The sequence below is a fragment of the Stegostoma tigrinum genome, chromosome 12 (genome assembly GCF_030684315.1).
Source record: "Stegostoma tigrinum isolate sSteTig4 chromosome 12, sSteTig4.hap1, whole genome shotgun sequence".
NCBI lineage: Eukaryota > Metazoa > Chordata > Chondrichthyes > Orectolobiformes > Stegostomatidae > Stegostoma > Stegostoma tigrinum.
In genome coordinates, this window is record NC_081365.1 from 45,768,503 (window position 1) to 45,780,917 (window position 12,415).

At 38.9% G+C, this 12,415-nt stretch overlaps 1 protein-coding gene across 1 annotated transcript in view; it reads right to left on the bottom strand.

Moving 5' to 3' along the window:
* Window positions 1-745: 745 nt before the first annotated feature.
* The window catches only part of LOC125456739 (cytochrome b-245 heavy chain), a 35,485-nt gene continuing 23,815 nt past the window's right edge, over window positions 746-12,415 (bottom strand). Inside the window, exons 11-13 of the mRNA XM_048540112.2 lie at window positions 9,538-9,684; window positions 5,269-5,393; window positions 746-1,671 (exon numbers count right to left, since the gene is read on the bottom strand). Coding sequence (XP_048396069.1) covers window positions 1,545-1,671; window positions 5,269-5,393; window positions 9,538-9,684 — 399 coding nt within the window. The 3' untranslated portion in view covers window positions 746-1,544. The remainder of the gene's footprint in view (window positions 1,672-5,268; window positions 5,394-9,537; window positions 9,685-12,415) is intronic.

The following is a 12,415-nucleotide window of genomic DNA, read 5'->3' on the forward strand; positions in this document are numbered from 1 at the left end:
ATCCTGGACTGAATGGTTCACAGATGAGTTTCCCACTTTGCAACCAATTAACATCCTTAAGCAGTTAATGAAAAGCAAGTTAAAGATCTTAACCTGCCACCACCCCAATTATCTGCATTTCTATGCATCGAGAAAAGTGACTGCCAGGATTACCTATCTTCCATGTTGGAAGGAGTTCCTCAATTCGACCCAATTTGAGGAAGAAATAGGGGCCAGTGGAATGGCCATTCAAAACCACTGCGCTGCTCTTGCCTAGAACTTCCCTGATCTTTCAACTTGCCTACCCTGTGAATACCTCTTCCTTGGGGAAAAAAACATGCACGAGTGAAGTCCTTCATGGCTGCACAGCCAGTGCCCCTGGCAATGCTCTTTAGCTCTCAGTGTGCCAGTCACTGATTGAGTGGTAATCTTAGGAAAGGGTGGGACCTCGGTGGCATGGAACCTAACTGGACAAGAATCTTTCAGGATAACGTTTAAGTATCTTCTTGATGCCTCATCTGGCAGGCTTTCTTACTGATGGGGTTGAAGAGTTAACCACTGAAGTCGTCTACTCCAGGCCTGAGTGTACAAAACGCTGAACTCCAGCCACAGAATGCATATATGCTCATAGAGTGACATCTTTTAATTGGAGAAAGTGACAGAAATTATCTGTGTAAGAAACCATAGACAATCATCCTCATCTTGGCCATCAAAATCAAACATCAAACATCAGACATGATAATCATTGAATTTTTTACTAGAGTATTTCTTTAATCCCATAATTGACATTACAAACAGAAGTACTATGTTACATTCAATGAAGTTGGTATTTTATCTAAAATTGGAAACTTGCTTGACTCCATATTGTACACACAATACTTTCATTTTCTGAGGACTAGGCATTTGCAGCTGTTTTTTTCTTATATACAAGCTCAACATAAAATGGCAATTGTTCATTAGTATTTATTTTGCCGGCAGTTGGTAAAGATAAAACAATTTGTTCATGTGACAGAAGCCTTGTGCACCCTTATAGGGTGATGAAGTTGTGCTCATTTATATTTGAACAATTGCCTTAAAGCTTTTTGCTTTCTAATTATCTCAGATGTAATGAGAAACAGATTTCAGTTGTTGCTGTATTAGCTTGAACTGGTCCTTGAACTTCTTATTTTCCAAAATGTCAAAGTTTCAGAATTATCTGCAGATACTGAAAGCCCACAAATGACCAGAATATATAGTAAGCTTCTAAATGAAATCACATCATAAAATCAGATGTCGACTGAAAATATCTCATGTACATGCCATCAAAGGTACTGGGCATGAATTTGAAATCATTTGTGTGCATGGGCAAGAATTTAATTTGTAATCTGTTTTCTCACAATGAGGATATTTGGACTACGCTTTTATGCTCGTGGTAGAAACAGTCAAGAATAACATTTGAAAAAAATATTGAAAAGCTAATGACAATGCTAGCTAATCTCGATGCATAATGATGATATCTGAGTTTCCTTTATGACAACAAGGTAACAATAGAGTGGAATCAATGAAAAAAGTGATATCAATAGAATTCAGAAATTTTCTTTGTTGAATATGAAATGCACGCCTCTTGGATCAGCAGATGAATGCTCAATACTCATCTTATTTAATGTTTTAGCCAGAGCCTCTGGTCCACAGAGGAAGACTCCCACATTAACACTGAAAAATAAAACATTTATTTCAATAATGACTCCTTACTTTTTAAAAAATATAGTCACACCTGTTTTTGACATGTGTTTACTATTTAGTTAGAAGGATAAAATTCAGGATTCTCTTAAGAGCATTATGAAATTGGCTAATAGAAAACAAAATGTGTCCGCAGAATATTTGTGGGCCCTGTTCTGCATTGGAAATGCAGGAAATGTAATAACCACTTTGTGCAGCAATGTTCCACAAACAAACACAACGTTGGATGACCATCGGTATTCCATAAGGGAAAATGTTGGACAGAACTCTCAGGGAAATGTCTCACCTCCATTCAAATCATTAGCAATGAATATAGGCAGATACCATTTCACTTCACTGTTTTATCTGAAAAATGGCATTTATTGTCCCTCATTTTGTATCAAAATTGTCAACTAAATTTGATCTTTACTATTGGGTTGGAACCAAAATATTCTGACCATGAGCCAATAGTTGATACTCAACAATACAATAATACATTTTTTTAAGATTCTTAAACTAGTAATCCTAGATGAAGCTAGTTAATAAAATTGAGGTTCATAGAATTAGAGGATCCTATATGATAGTTCAGAGGTTTTAAATTCCCAGGCTGAGAAATGGAAAAACAGAAGTAAATGTTCAAGAGTTAACTAATCACCTTGGACAATTTCCTGGTGAATTAAACATCTATTCAATAGATAGTGTGAAGTATATCTGTGAAATGCATTTTTGGTTGTGCTAAACGGAGCAAGGAAGTGTGTTGATTTGTGGCCTACGGTATAAGTTGTCCATAAAGAGGGTGCTTAGCCAATGATGCTCATCAGAATTTGCATCTTCCTGTCTTGTTTCAGATATCCAGGATCTGCAGTATTTTGCATTTATTTGAAAGAAAAGCGTTCCCATTTACTGATGGTACAAAGACTAAGAGACACAGATTTAAGTTCTTTGAGCAAGATATAGAGGATGAATGTAAATAACTGGGGACTCACCGCCAAGATGATGATGGAAAAGGAAGCCATGATTTTAAAAAAAATACCTGTGTGGTCACCCTAAGGAAGTAAGCCTGCTGCGCTTTGGGACAGCGCTGGGATGTAGAACCGACATGTTGGGGTAAATGGGAATCATTAGTTCTGTCAGTGACTATGTGACTAAAAGTAATTTATTTTTCATGAAGCAGAACTTCTTTATTTTGATCACATTTGTTTACATAAAGAACATGTCAGTGCGCATTACTGTAAATTAGTTTCAGATTGTGACTATAATTGAAGCAGTACAGTAAGGAAAATTTAGAATTTCTTTCAACGATCTGTGAATCTGAAATCATTTTGAAGCAGGTCCAAAAAAGGCTATTAAGAGTTTACATCATTTGTAAAGCGATTAATTGTTTTCTTTAGTAAGTATTAGTGATCTCTGTGACTTGCTGACACCTAACCCCGAAGCAGTATCATCAAGAAGGATGAAGACAAAGGGAGAAAGCAGGTCCACAGACAGAAGAGTTGGAAGGTGGATTTAAAGATATAGGCACAAAAATATTGTAGACACAGAAAGACGAACACAACATTCATCTGAGGAAGGGCCAATAAATCTCTCCCAATGAAAAATGTGTTTTTCAGTTTGGCAGTAAGAAAAAAATAGAATTCTGGAAGCTCTTGGGGAAGTAAAATATGATAACCTAAAAGAGGCTGTGTCTCAAAAGTTGGTGTAAAAAGTTAATCTGTGTGAAAGAGCTGCGGGTTTGTACCAGAGGACCGGACTGTGTACTGGGTAATGTTTGTTGATTAGTTAAAAAGTAATTTTTGAAAGCTACATCTTCAGAACTGCAAATCTTGAAGAAGAGAGATTTCATCCAAGTGCATCCTGCTATTCATAAACATACTCATGGGATTTGCGGGTGGGAGCTGTTGCTGGATAGGACTCCTGACCTAGCCTGCATGAATAAAGAACAGGTTGTAAAACTGTATGGCTGTGAATGCCACATAGGCCGAAGAGGGGAGGGCTGCTTGTTGTGGAACGAATACAGCTTTCATTTCAGCTCCTTTATGTGAAATTTACCTTTTTACTTGTATAATTTGCCTGTTAATTCTTGGTGTGTTTTTGTTGTGTTGCTGCAGCAATTGTAAACAGTGAAATCTTGTTGGTGCCTTCATCATTTAGCAGTTTGGTAAATTTAATTATTTGGTTACAGTTTGTAACAAGATTTACAGCTGTTTTGTGACCGCCTTTCATTTTCATTTGAACAGCAATGTGTTTATAAGTGAACAGTCTGCGTGAAATGTTATTTTCCAGACACTAGCTAAGAAAAATTATGTAGTTAAAGGAAAGTTCAGTTGGGAGTATTGCATTTTCTAATGTAGGTGGTTGGTTACCTCATTTGGTTAGACAGCTGGTTCACAAAGCAGACTAACCAATTCCTGCTACTGGCTAAGGCTACCATGAAAGATTTTCCTTCTCAACCTCTCCCTTCACCTAAGGCATGGTGACCCTTGGGCTAAACAACCACCAGTCAACTCCCTCTAATGAGAGAGCAGCTCTGAGACTGTGGTGACTTTACCTTGTACTTTGTAGTTTCTAATTTGTATAGAGGCTTCTCTATGGCCGCATCAGATTCTTTTGGCAGATGAATAGGTCTAGAAATTGATTAGGGCAACCTTTCTAATAGTTTTTGCACATACTATGAGGCAGCTCTGCACAGAAGAGACCCAGAGGGAGGGAAATGATTTAAATGGCGGAGTGGACTTGATAGGCCGAATGGCCTTACTTCCACTTCTATGTCTTATGTTCTTATGGAAACAACCACAGTTCCACAGGAGTGCAATGCTGCTGTTTTTATCATGGGTGCCTGGTGTCGAGAGATTCTCTTCACACCATATTGTTAGCATGCCCTGTGTTTATCAGGGTGTCTGTTAAACAACTGATGCAGTCCCTTAGGAAAAGTAAGGGGCTAGCACCTGATTCAGGGTTATTTGCAAAATCCATTTGTGACTGACTGGAGAATGCAGATTTGTTATTTTCTCTTTCATCCACAAGTTTCAGGCAATTTTAAGAAAAAAAAGACACTTTGAATAGTGGCAATATTCTGAATGTACAGCCATGCATGAACAGAATTTGAAATGAAGTCATTAAATATATAACAATCCTGATGTCTATCAGTCATTTCTTTAAACTTGTAAGCAAGTAGAAGTTATATTTACTTTAGTGGGAATGTTTTGTCTAAGACCCATTTTTGTCTATCTCATGCATTTTATTACTTTTAGCTGTTTTTTCAGTTTGTATTTCCCATGGAATGAAATGAAAATTATGACTGTTCTCCCTTTCTGCTACTCGTGAACTCCATCACAGAATGCAAGTCATTCTGAGATTGCTGTCTCACAATGAGAAAAAGTTTTAAAATATTTTAACTAGCATTTATACCAATGTAATGCCACAGACTGATAAACTCTAGAAACCATAGCAGCAATGAAAGTTATAAATGTGTCATTCATTGAATTTTCAGAATTCTGTTTTACTTTTAGCATTTTCAAGGTAGTTTTGTGCTGGAAAAGTGAAAAAAAAAGCCAACATTTCAGGTTCCACTGCTCTGTTCACAAGACCTACCTTGGATGATTGGTCGCAATGTTTCTAAATTCATTCTCCCAGTTGGGTCTCCCATATAAAGTCTTTTGTTTGAGTCCTGTGATGACATCTGTTTGGGCTTCATGGTGCATGGCGAAGTGAGTGGCCTAACAGGGGTGAAAATAAAATTTATTATCTGCATTAACATCTATCTCTGGCTTGAGGGGCGACACTATGTTCTAAAAATATATAAGCGACTAGAACTAATTTACCAAGGCAAGTAGGATAAAACAAATAGATAATACAACAAGGCAAAAGATGTATTGACATCATCATGCAAGAGCTAAACTAGTGAAACAATCCCCCTAATGTGATTAAAATAATAGACAAGTCCGACACAAAATGTTCACCATTCAAATATTAATTTTACCAACACTTATCCTGTTGTCTAATGGAAATTGACAATACTTCAAGGTGGACTCCTTTATATACAAGCCTGGATTAAGAGTAGGTACTTTTAATCAACCTGTTCAGGCACATCTCTGGAACAGGTAGGCCTTGAACCCAGGCCTTCTGTTTCAGAGGTACTGACATCATTACTGTGCCACATGACCCCTTGAAACAGTGTAGGCCATTCACTCCTCGTTTCTGCGGTGCCAATTATTAAGATCTGATTGTGTCCTCGACTTTCCTGCCTATATCCGATATCCAATGACTACTTTATCGGTCAAGAATCTATATCTCAGTCTCCCGGGAAGTGAATTTCACAGACTAACAACTCTTTTAGGGATACAAAAAAACTCCTCATTTCTTTCTTAAATGGAGATCACTTAATTTTAAACTACTCCCTATTTCTATACTCTCCCATAAGTGGAAACACTATTTCATCATTTAAACCTCACTGTGTGTTCTTCGATAAGAGCACAAAAATTCATTCTAGTAATGAAACACATGACTTTCAAGGAAAACTTTGCTTGATCGATATCTCTGACTACCTGACCTCTGCTGTCTATCGTCGAATAATTATTTACACACAAGAATAACAGGTTGAAAGTTTTCACAGTTTCTACAATTGCTACTTAAAGGGTTTGAATGACTGACATTTTAGTTGACCCATCTCAAGAGGAAATTGATCTGGATGAGAGAGCTGTATATATATTTAAAAGTAACGAGTTTAGAGTGCTATCAGGGTTGGGCTGGAGAATGGAACTAAGTGAGCTGCCCACTTGGGAGGCAGTACAGACACAATGGTCAAATAGCCGCCCTCTGTACTGTAAAATTCTATGATTCTATAATTTATCAGGATGTTTTAAGGGGTGAGGAAATTGCATAGGGAATTCAAGGGCACATTGAAATGATGTCTTGTTGGGAGGGTTATGGAGATAAAGGTATGGTAATGGAAATAAATCAGATGTGCCTTTTAAGGCATTAATGCACAAATAACTGGTCATTTGGCCACCTCCTGTGCTGTACGATTCTATGATTCAGTGTTTCATCGTGTAATGTGCCCAGTTATTTGCTATTTATATATTTGTCATGGTTAAAAATGTACTAGATATCATCAACAAAAAAAATCCTGGAAGGTGGCTGACTAGGTCAATAGAAACTTTCAATTTGAAATTGATAGTCAAATAGAGCTATTCTTAGTGAAAAACTGAATTTGTCCACATTGTCAGAATCACTAATCAATTTGCCACAGTTTTATATTCATCCTTAGACAAATACTAATGTTACATGGGAATATACAAGCAATTGTAGGCCATTCAACCCATCAAATATGCTCTACTGTTCAAACGTATCATGGCTGATCACCTACTCCATCATTTTGCTGCTAACCCCACATTTCTTGATATAAGTCACATCCAGAAACCTGTTAATTTCTGTCTTGAACATGCTCAATGATTGGGCTTCCACAATAATCTGGGATAGAGAATTCCAAAGGTTCGCAACCCTCTGAGTGAAGAGATTCCTCCTCAATTCATTCTTAAATGGTCTATCTAATTTTGAAGCTTTTAATCACCTAGTTTTCAGCTCACCAACCAGGGAAAACATTTTATCCACATTTGGCCTCTCTTGCATGATAAGAATTTTGTTAAGTTTCGATGAGATCGCTTCCCATTTTTTGAAATTCTAGAGAATACCAGCCTAACACCAGGAATATCATGTACAGTTTTGAGGTGTAGACACGCTCAATGAGCTGGTGGAGTTGGTTGCAAACGTATTGTCACCCTGCTAGGTAACATCTTCAGTGCACTTCCGGTGAAGCTTCGGTGTTCCGTCCTGCTTGTTATTTATATGCCTCAGTTTGCCGGGGTGATTGGCATTATTTCCGGCTTTGTTCTCAGTGGTTTGTACACAGGATCTAATTCAATGTGTTTGTTGATTGAGTTCTGTTTGGAATACCAGGTCTCCAGGAATACCAGGCCTCCAGGAATTCCCTGGCGAATCTCTGTTTGGCTTGCGTGATTATTGATGTGTTGCCACAGTTGAATTCGTGTCCCTCGTTATCCGTGTGTAGTGAGACATTCATCAAAAGCTGTTGGAGGGTGGTTGTCAGTTTGTGGGTTACTCTGATACCTAGGGGTCTGCGTAGTTTTGAGGTCATGTCTGACATGTCCTTGATGTATGGTAGGGTGATTAGTTAGTCTGGTTGCTCAATCCGCAGTTACCTCCAAGACTGACCACCACAGGAAGACGCAACACAACCAGACTCAATAATCACCCTACTGTACATCAAGGACATGTCAGACACGACCTCAAAACTACGCAGACCCCTAAATATCAGAGTAACCCACAAACTGACAACCACCTTCCAACAGCTTTTGATGAATGCCTCACTACACACAGATAACGAGGGACACGAATTCGACTGGGACATCACATCGACAATCACGCAAGCCAAACAGAGACTCACCAGGGAATTCCTGGAGACCTGCTATTCCAAACAGAACTCAATCAACAAACACATTGAATTAGATCCTGTGTACAAACCACTGAGAAACAAAGCCGGAAATAATGCCAATCACCCCGGCAAACCGAGGCACGTAAATAATAAGCAGGACGGAACACCGAAGCTTCACCGGAGGTGCACTGAAGATGTTACCTAGCAGGGTGACAATACGTTTGCAACCAACTCCACCAGCTCATTGAGCATGTCCACACCTCAAAACTGTACATGATATTCCAGGTGCTATCTCACCAAGGTTCTAAACAACTGCAGCAGGCCAAAAAGGTTGAACAATAAATAATGATTATAATGAATGGCAGAGCAGGCTTGCAGACCTGAATAGTCTACTTCTGCTCCTTTTTTTATGTCTATGTTTCTGATAGTTTGCAGAACATGCACCCTAATTTTTAGTAATTTAGGAACAACGATACCTTGATCCCTTTGGACATCAGTACTTTCCAACATTTTTCAATAAAAAAATACTCTGCCATTCTGATTTTTTCTTATAAAATGAATAACTTTACATTTATTAACTTTATATTCCATCTGCCATGTCCTTATCCATTCACAAATGAACAGTTACTCACTTTTACTTTTCAATACTCTTTCTGACTGTTATCTTTGTAATAATGAATTTACCAAAGTACATACAAGGTGTAAACAAATATACTTTTAGCACATACCTTAATTTTTTACACCAAATCTTCTGTGCACCCAAAAAGCTGGCAAATATTATGCTTTCACTTACTTCATACACTAATGCACTCGCCAAATTATTTCCCACAATTAAAATTCACTGACTAACTGAAAGAGAGATATGTGCTCATATGATGAATTGTCCAGAGATTTATTTAGTGGTGCTACAAGGGAGGCAATGTTATTTGATATACCGGTATGACAATTTATGCCTGGCTGGAGGTCATTAGCAGAAATCCTAGCTGTACTTGCTTCTGCAAAGATCCAGAATGCTCGGGCATATTGAAACCTGTCCTGCTGCCATGAAATGGGATAATTTATTTGTTCTGAGGAAGAGTCACTGGACCCGGAACATCAACTCTGTTTTTTACTTCACAGATACTGCCAGACCCGCTGAGCTTTTCCAGCAACTCTTTTTGTTCCTGATTTACAGCATTGGCAGTTCTTTTGGTTTTTATCCAGGATCTTCTCACTTTGTGCAGCTATCATTATGAAGCCCAATGAACCATTCAGGGTCTTCCTGGCATAGTTATGTATTCGAACTGCAGTTTGAGTATTAGAAGACTTAGGAAGAAATGAGCAAATGTCTAGATCTGTCCTTTTTATAAGCAGATCTCTATGAGAAAGATTTCTGGGTAAGTTTGGCTACAATAGTAATAAATCTTTACCTGATTTTCATCCCATCCAGTGAGATAAATGTTGTAGCTCAGGAAATCCGCATTACCTCTTTCAAGCATTTGTGATTCAAGCGACTGCAGGAGGTCAGCAAACCACTCAAAGGCACTGGTTTCACGGCATAGCCAATAGAAGTAGATCTACGGAGGAACATAGATCATTTCACTCCAACTCCTTTTACCATTTCAACTCCCTATTCACAAATCCCATTTCTAACCTGTCCTTCCATTTATCACTGGAGCACAAACTATCATTTTCAAATTATTGAGAAGACCCAGATGTAGGTTTCTACATCACTGAACTGTTGAATGCTTAAAAAAAACTTCTCATGCTTTAATGATCCCCTGCTCACTTGTAAAGTGTGACTGTCACTTGGAGAAAAGGCTAGCTCTTACTTTACCTGGAATGGACATTCTTTCCTAATTAGTATAATACACACTTACATTGACCAAACATTTCCTGTTACCACTGTACATTTATTTTGTGGTGGTTTTATGTACCTAAAACTGAACACGTACTCCAGGTTGTGAAATAAGTGTGTGCGCTGAAAAGAAAAACATACAGCTGAAGCTTTTTTGTCTTGTCCTTTGCAAGACTAGCTAAATTTCAAATGATCACAGCAATTTCTACTATTGGACACAAGGCTGCTGATAGATTGGCAATTTGATTGGTTGAAACATGACTATGAAGGATGCACTAGGGAGCAACAGAAGCCCTAGACTTGGGGCGGCGCGGTGGTTTAGTGGTTAGCACAGCTGCCTCACAATACCAGGAACCCGGGTTTGATTCCAGCCTTGGGCGACTGCCTGTGTGGAGTTTGCACTTTGTCTGCATGTGTTTCCTCCAGATGCTCTGGTTTCCTCCCACAGTCCAAAGATGTGCAGGTTAGCTGGGCTGGCCTTGCTAAATTGCCCCGTAGTGTGCAGCCTAGGTGGGTTCGCCATGGGAGGTGCAGCGTTACAGGAATAGGGTAGGGAGTTGGGTGATCTTTCAAGTGTCGGTGTTGATCGTATGGGTCAAATTGCCTGCTCCCACTCTGTATGTATTCTATTCTACCTGCCATACTTCCAGGTAATTGAGTAAAGGGACCAGGTATTAACATATTTTAGTTATTGCTAAGAATGGATCTTTGCAAATTAAAATATGTCACTTCTAGCAAAGCGTAAAGAAGCATGATATGGGATTGACTAATAATCTTAAATTTATTGTTAACGTTGCTATTAGCACACTCAAGACTGCTCAACAGCAAGTGTTACCCAAGTACAGAATTACAGCTAAGAATGAACATTTAGTTTTGGAATTTGCAAGCATGGAGCATTTGAGCATGATCTGTTCTTTGCTGTTACTGACAGCTTTATGCTTTTTCTGAATCACAGTAAGCTTAGGGAACTTGCAGTTTCCAATTGCCTTCTCCATGGCAATGAGACAGCCAATCAGTCATCTCAACCAGAATGTGTGCAGTCCTTTAGCAAAATGACAGAAAATGGTCTTAACAAGTATGCTTTCAATTATTTTTATAGGTCCCAGAGAAGCAGGAGTCGTTCCCTAAACTTTCCTTCCCTCCACGATAACAACCCTCGCCTCCCCCTACCCACCCGGCATAATTTGTTAGTGGGAATTCTGGGCTGATTCCTAGGCTTTAAGCTGGCAAAATGTATCAACCCACCAGCATTTTCTGTTTTTATACCTATTGGCACTCTAAAATTGGCATAGGATTAAAAATATCATTGACAGATCAGTTTTTAACCTATCCCAATCCATCAACTCAATTCAAGTATATAACCTGCTCAATTTCTGACCATCCATACTTCGAAATGTGTGGCCTGATTTTCCTTTCAATTCTGCTTGGATGGTAGTCAGGCAGTAGGCATCCTGAGATGATTTTTAACATGCCTATCTTTCTGGGTTATAATATTTTTCCCAGAGTCAGGGGTAGAGACTCTCCCCTTTTTCACTCAACGCTATGTTGGGGATTAAACACTTGAGGTGCTTACAAGCAGAACACTGGACATTACTGCTCTCACTGAAGAGACCTTCATCTGTGCTACCTTCATTCCAGCTAGACTTTCAGATCACAGGTTGATTACTGAGTCCATAGTCTATCTTTTTCACTAATGGCTTATCACTCTTCTTAGGAAATCAAGCGGCTGTGGCAGTGTTGTCCTACAATGAGGGCCATGCTGCTACCAAAAACATGATCAACAAACTCATGATCTAATGACTAATGAGGCGCTCAAATCTTGTGGACTTCTGGACTGTTCAGGAGGAGTTATAGAGTCAGGACTGAGTCATTGTCTGACTTCTTGTCATTTGCTTTTTGAAGTTTAATATCTGATAATGAAGTGCCAATCCTAACATACCTGGGCAAGAAGACATACAAGAGGAGCAGAATGAAGCGGAGAAAGATCAAGAGTAGAATCAACCCTAATTACCCAAATCACTTGGAGAAGTTTACTATTCCTCCTATTCTCACAAACAGTATACGCCATTTGTCCCACAAGCCATATAAAATAGTCCTTGCTATCACCATTCAACTTCCTTCCTTCCATCTAACCGTATGAGTCATGCCCTCACTCCACCATTAAAGATCAATGCCTACGCCAAATATAGATCAAGAAGCTTAGTCCAGAAACTCTAATGATTGTGGATTGAAATGTAAGAAGCAGTATGAAACAGCTTTGTACAGGTCCTTAGTCCCAGTCTGTACTGGTTTGTGTCTCCAAGTGCTCCTATTATTTCCTCAGTTACTCCAGAAGAACTGCTGAACCATTGAAAACACTTCAGGGAGCTGTTGTGGGTAATCAGGATGGTTGTCAGCCTTAAGGGTTTGGTTAAAAACTGTAGCATCCTGGCATGACCCCAAACACTCTG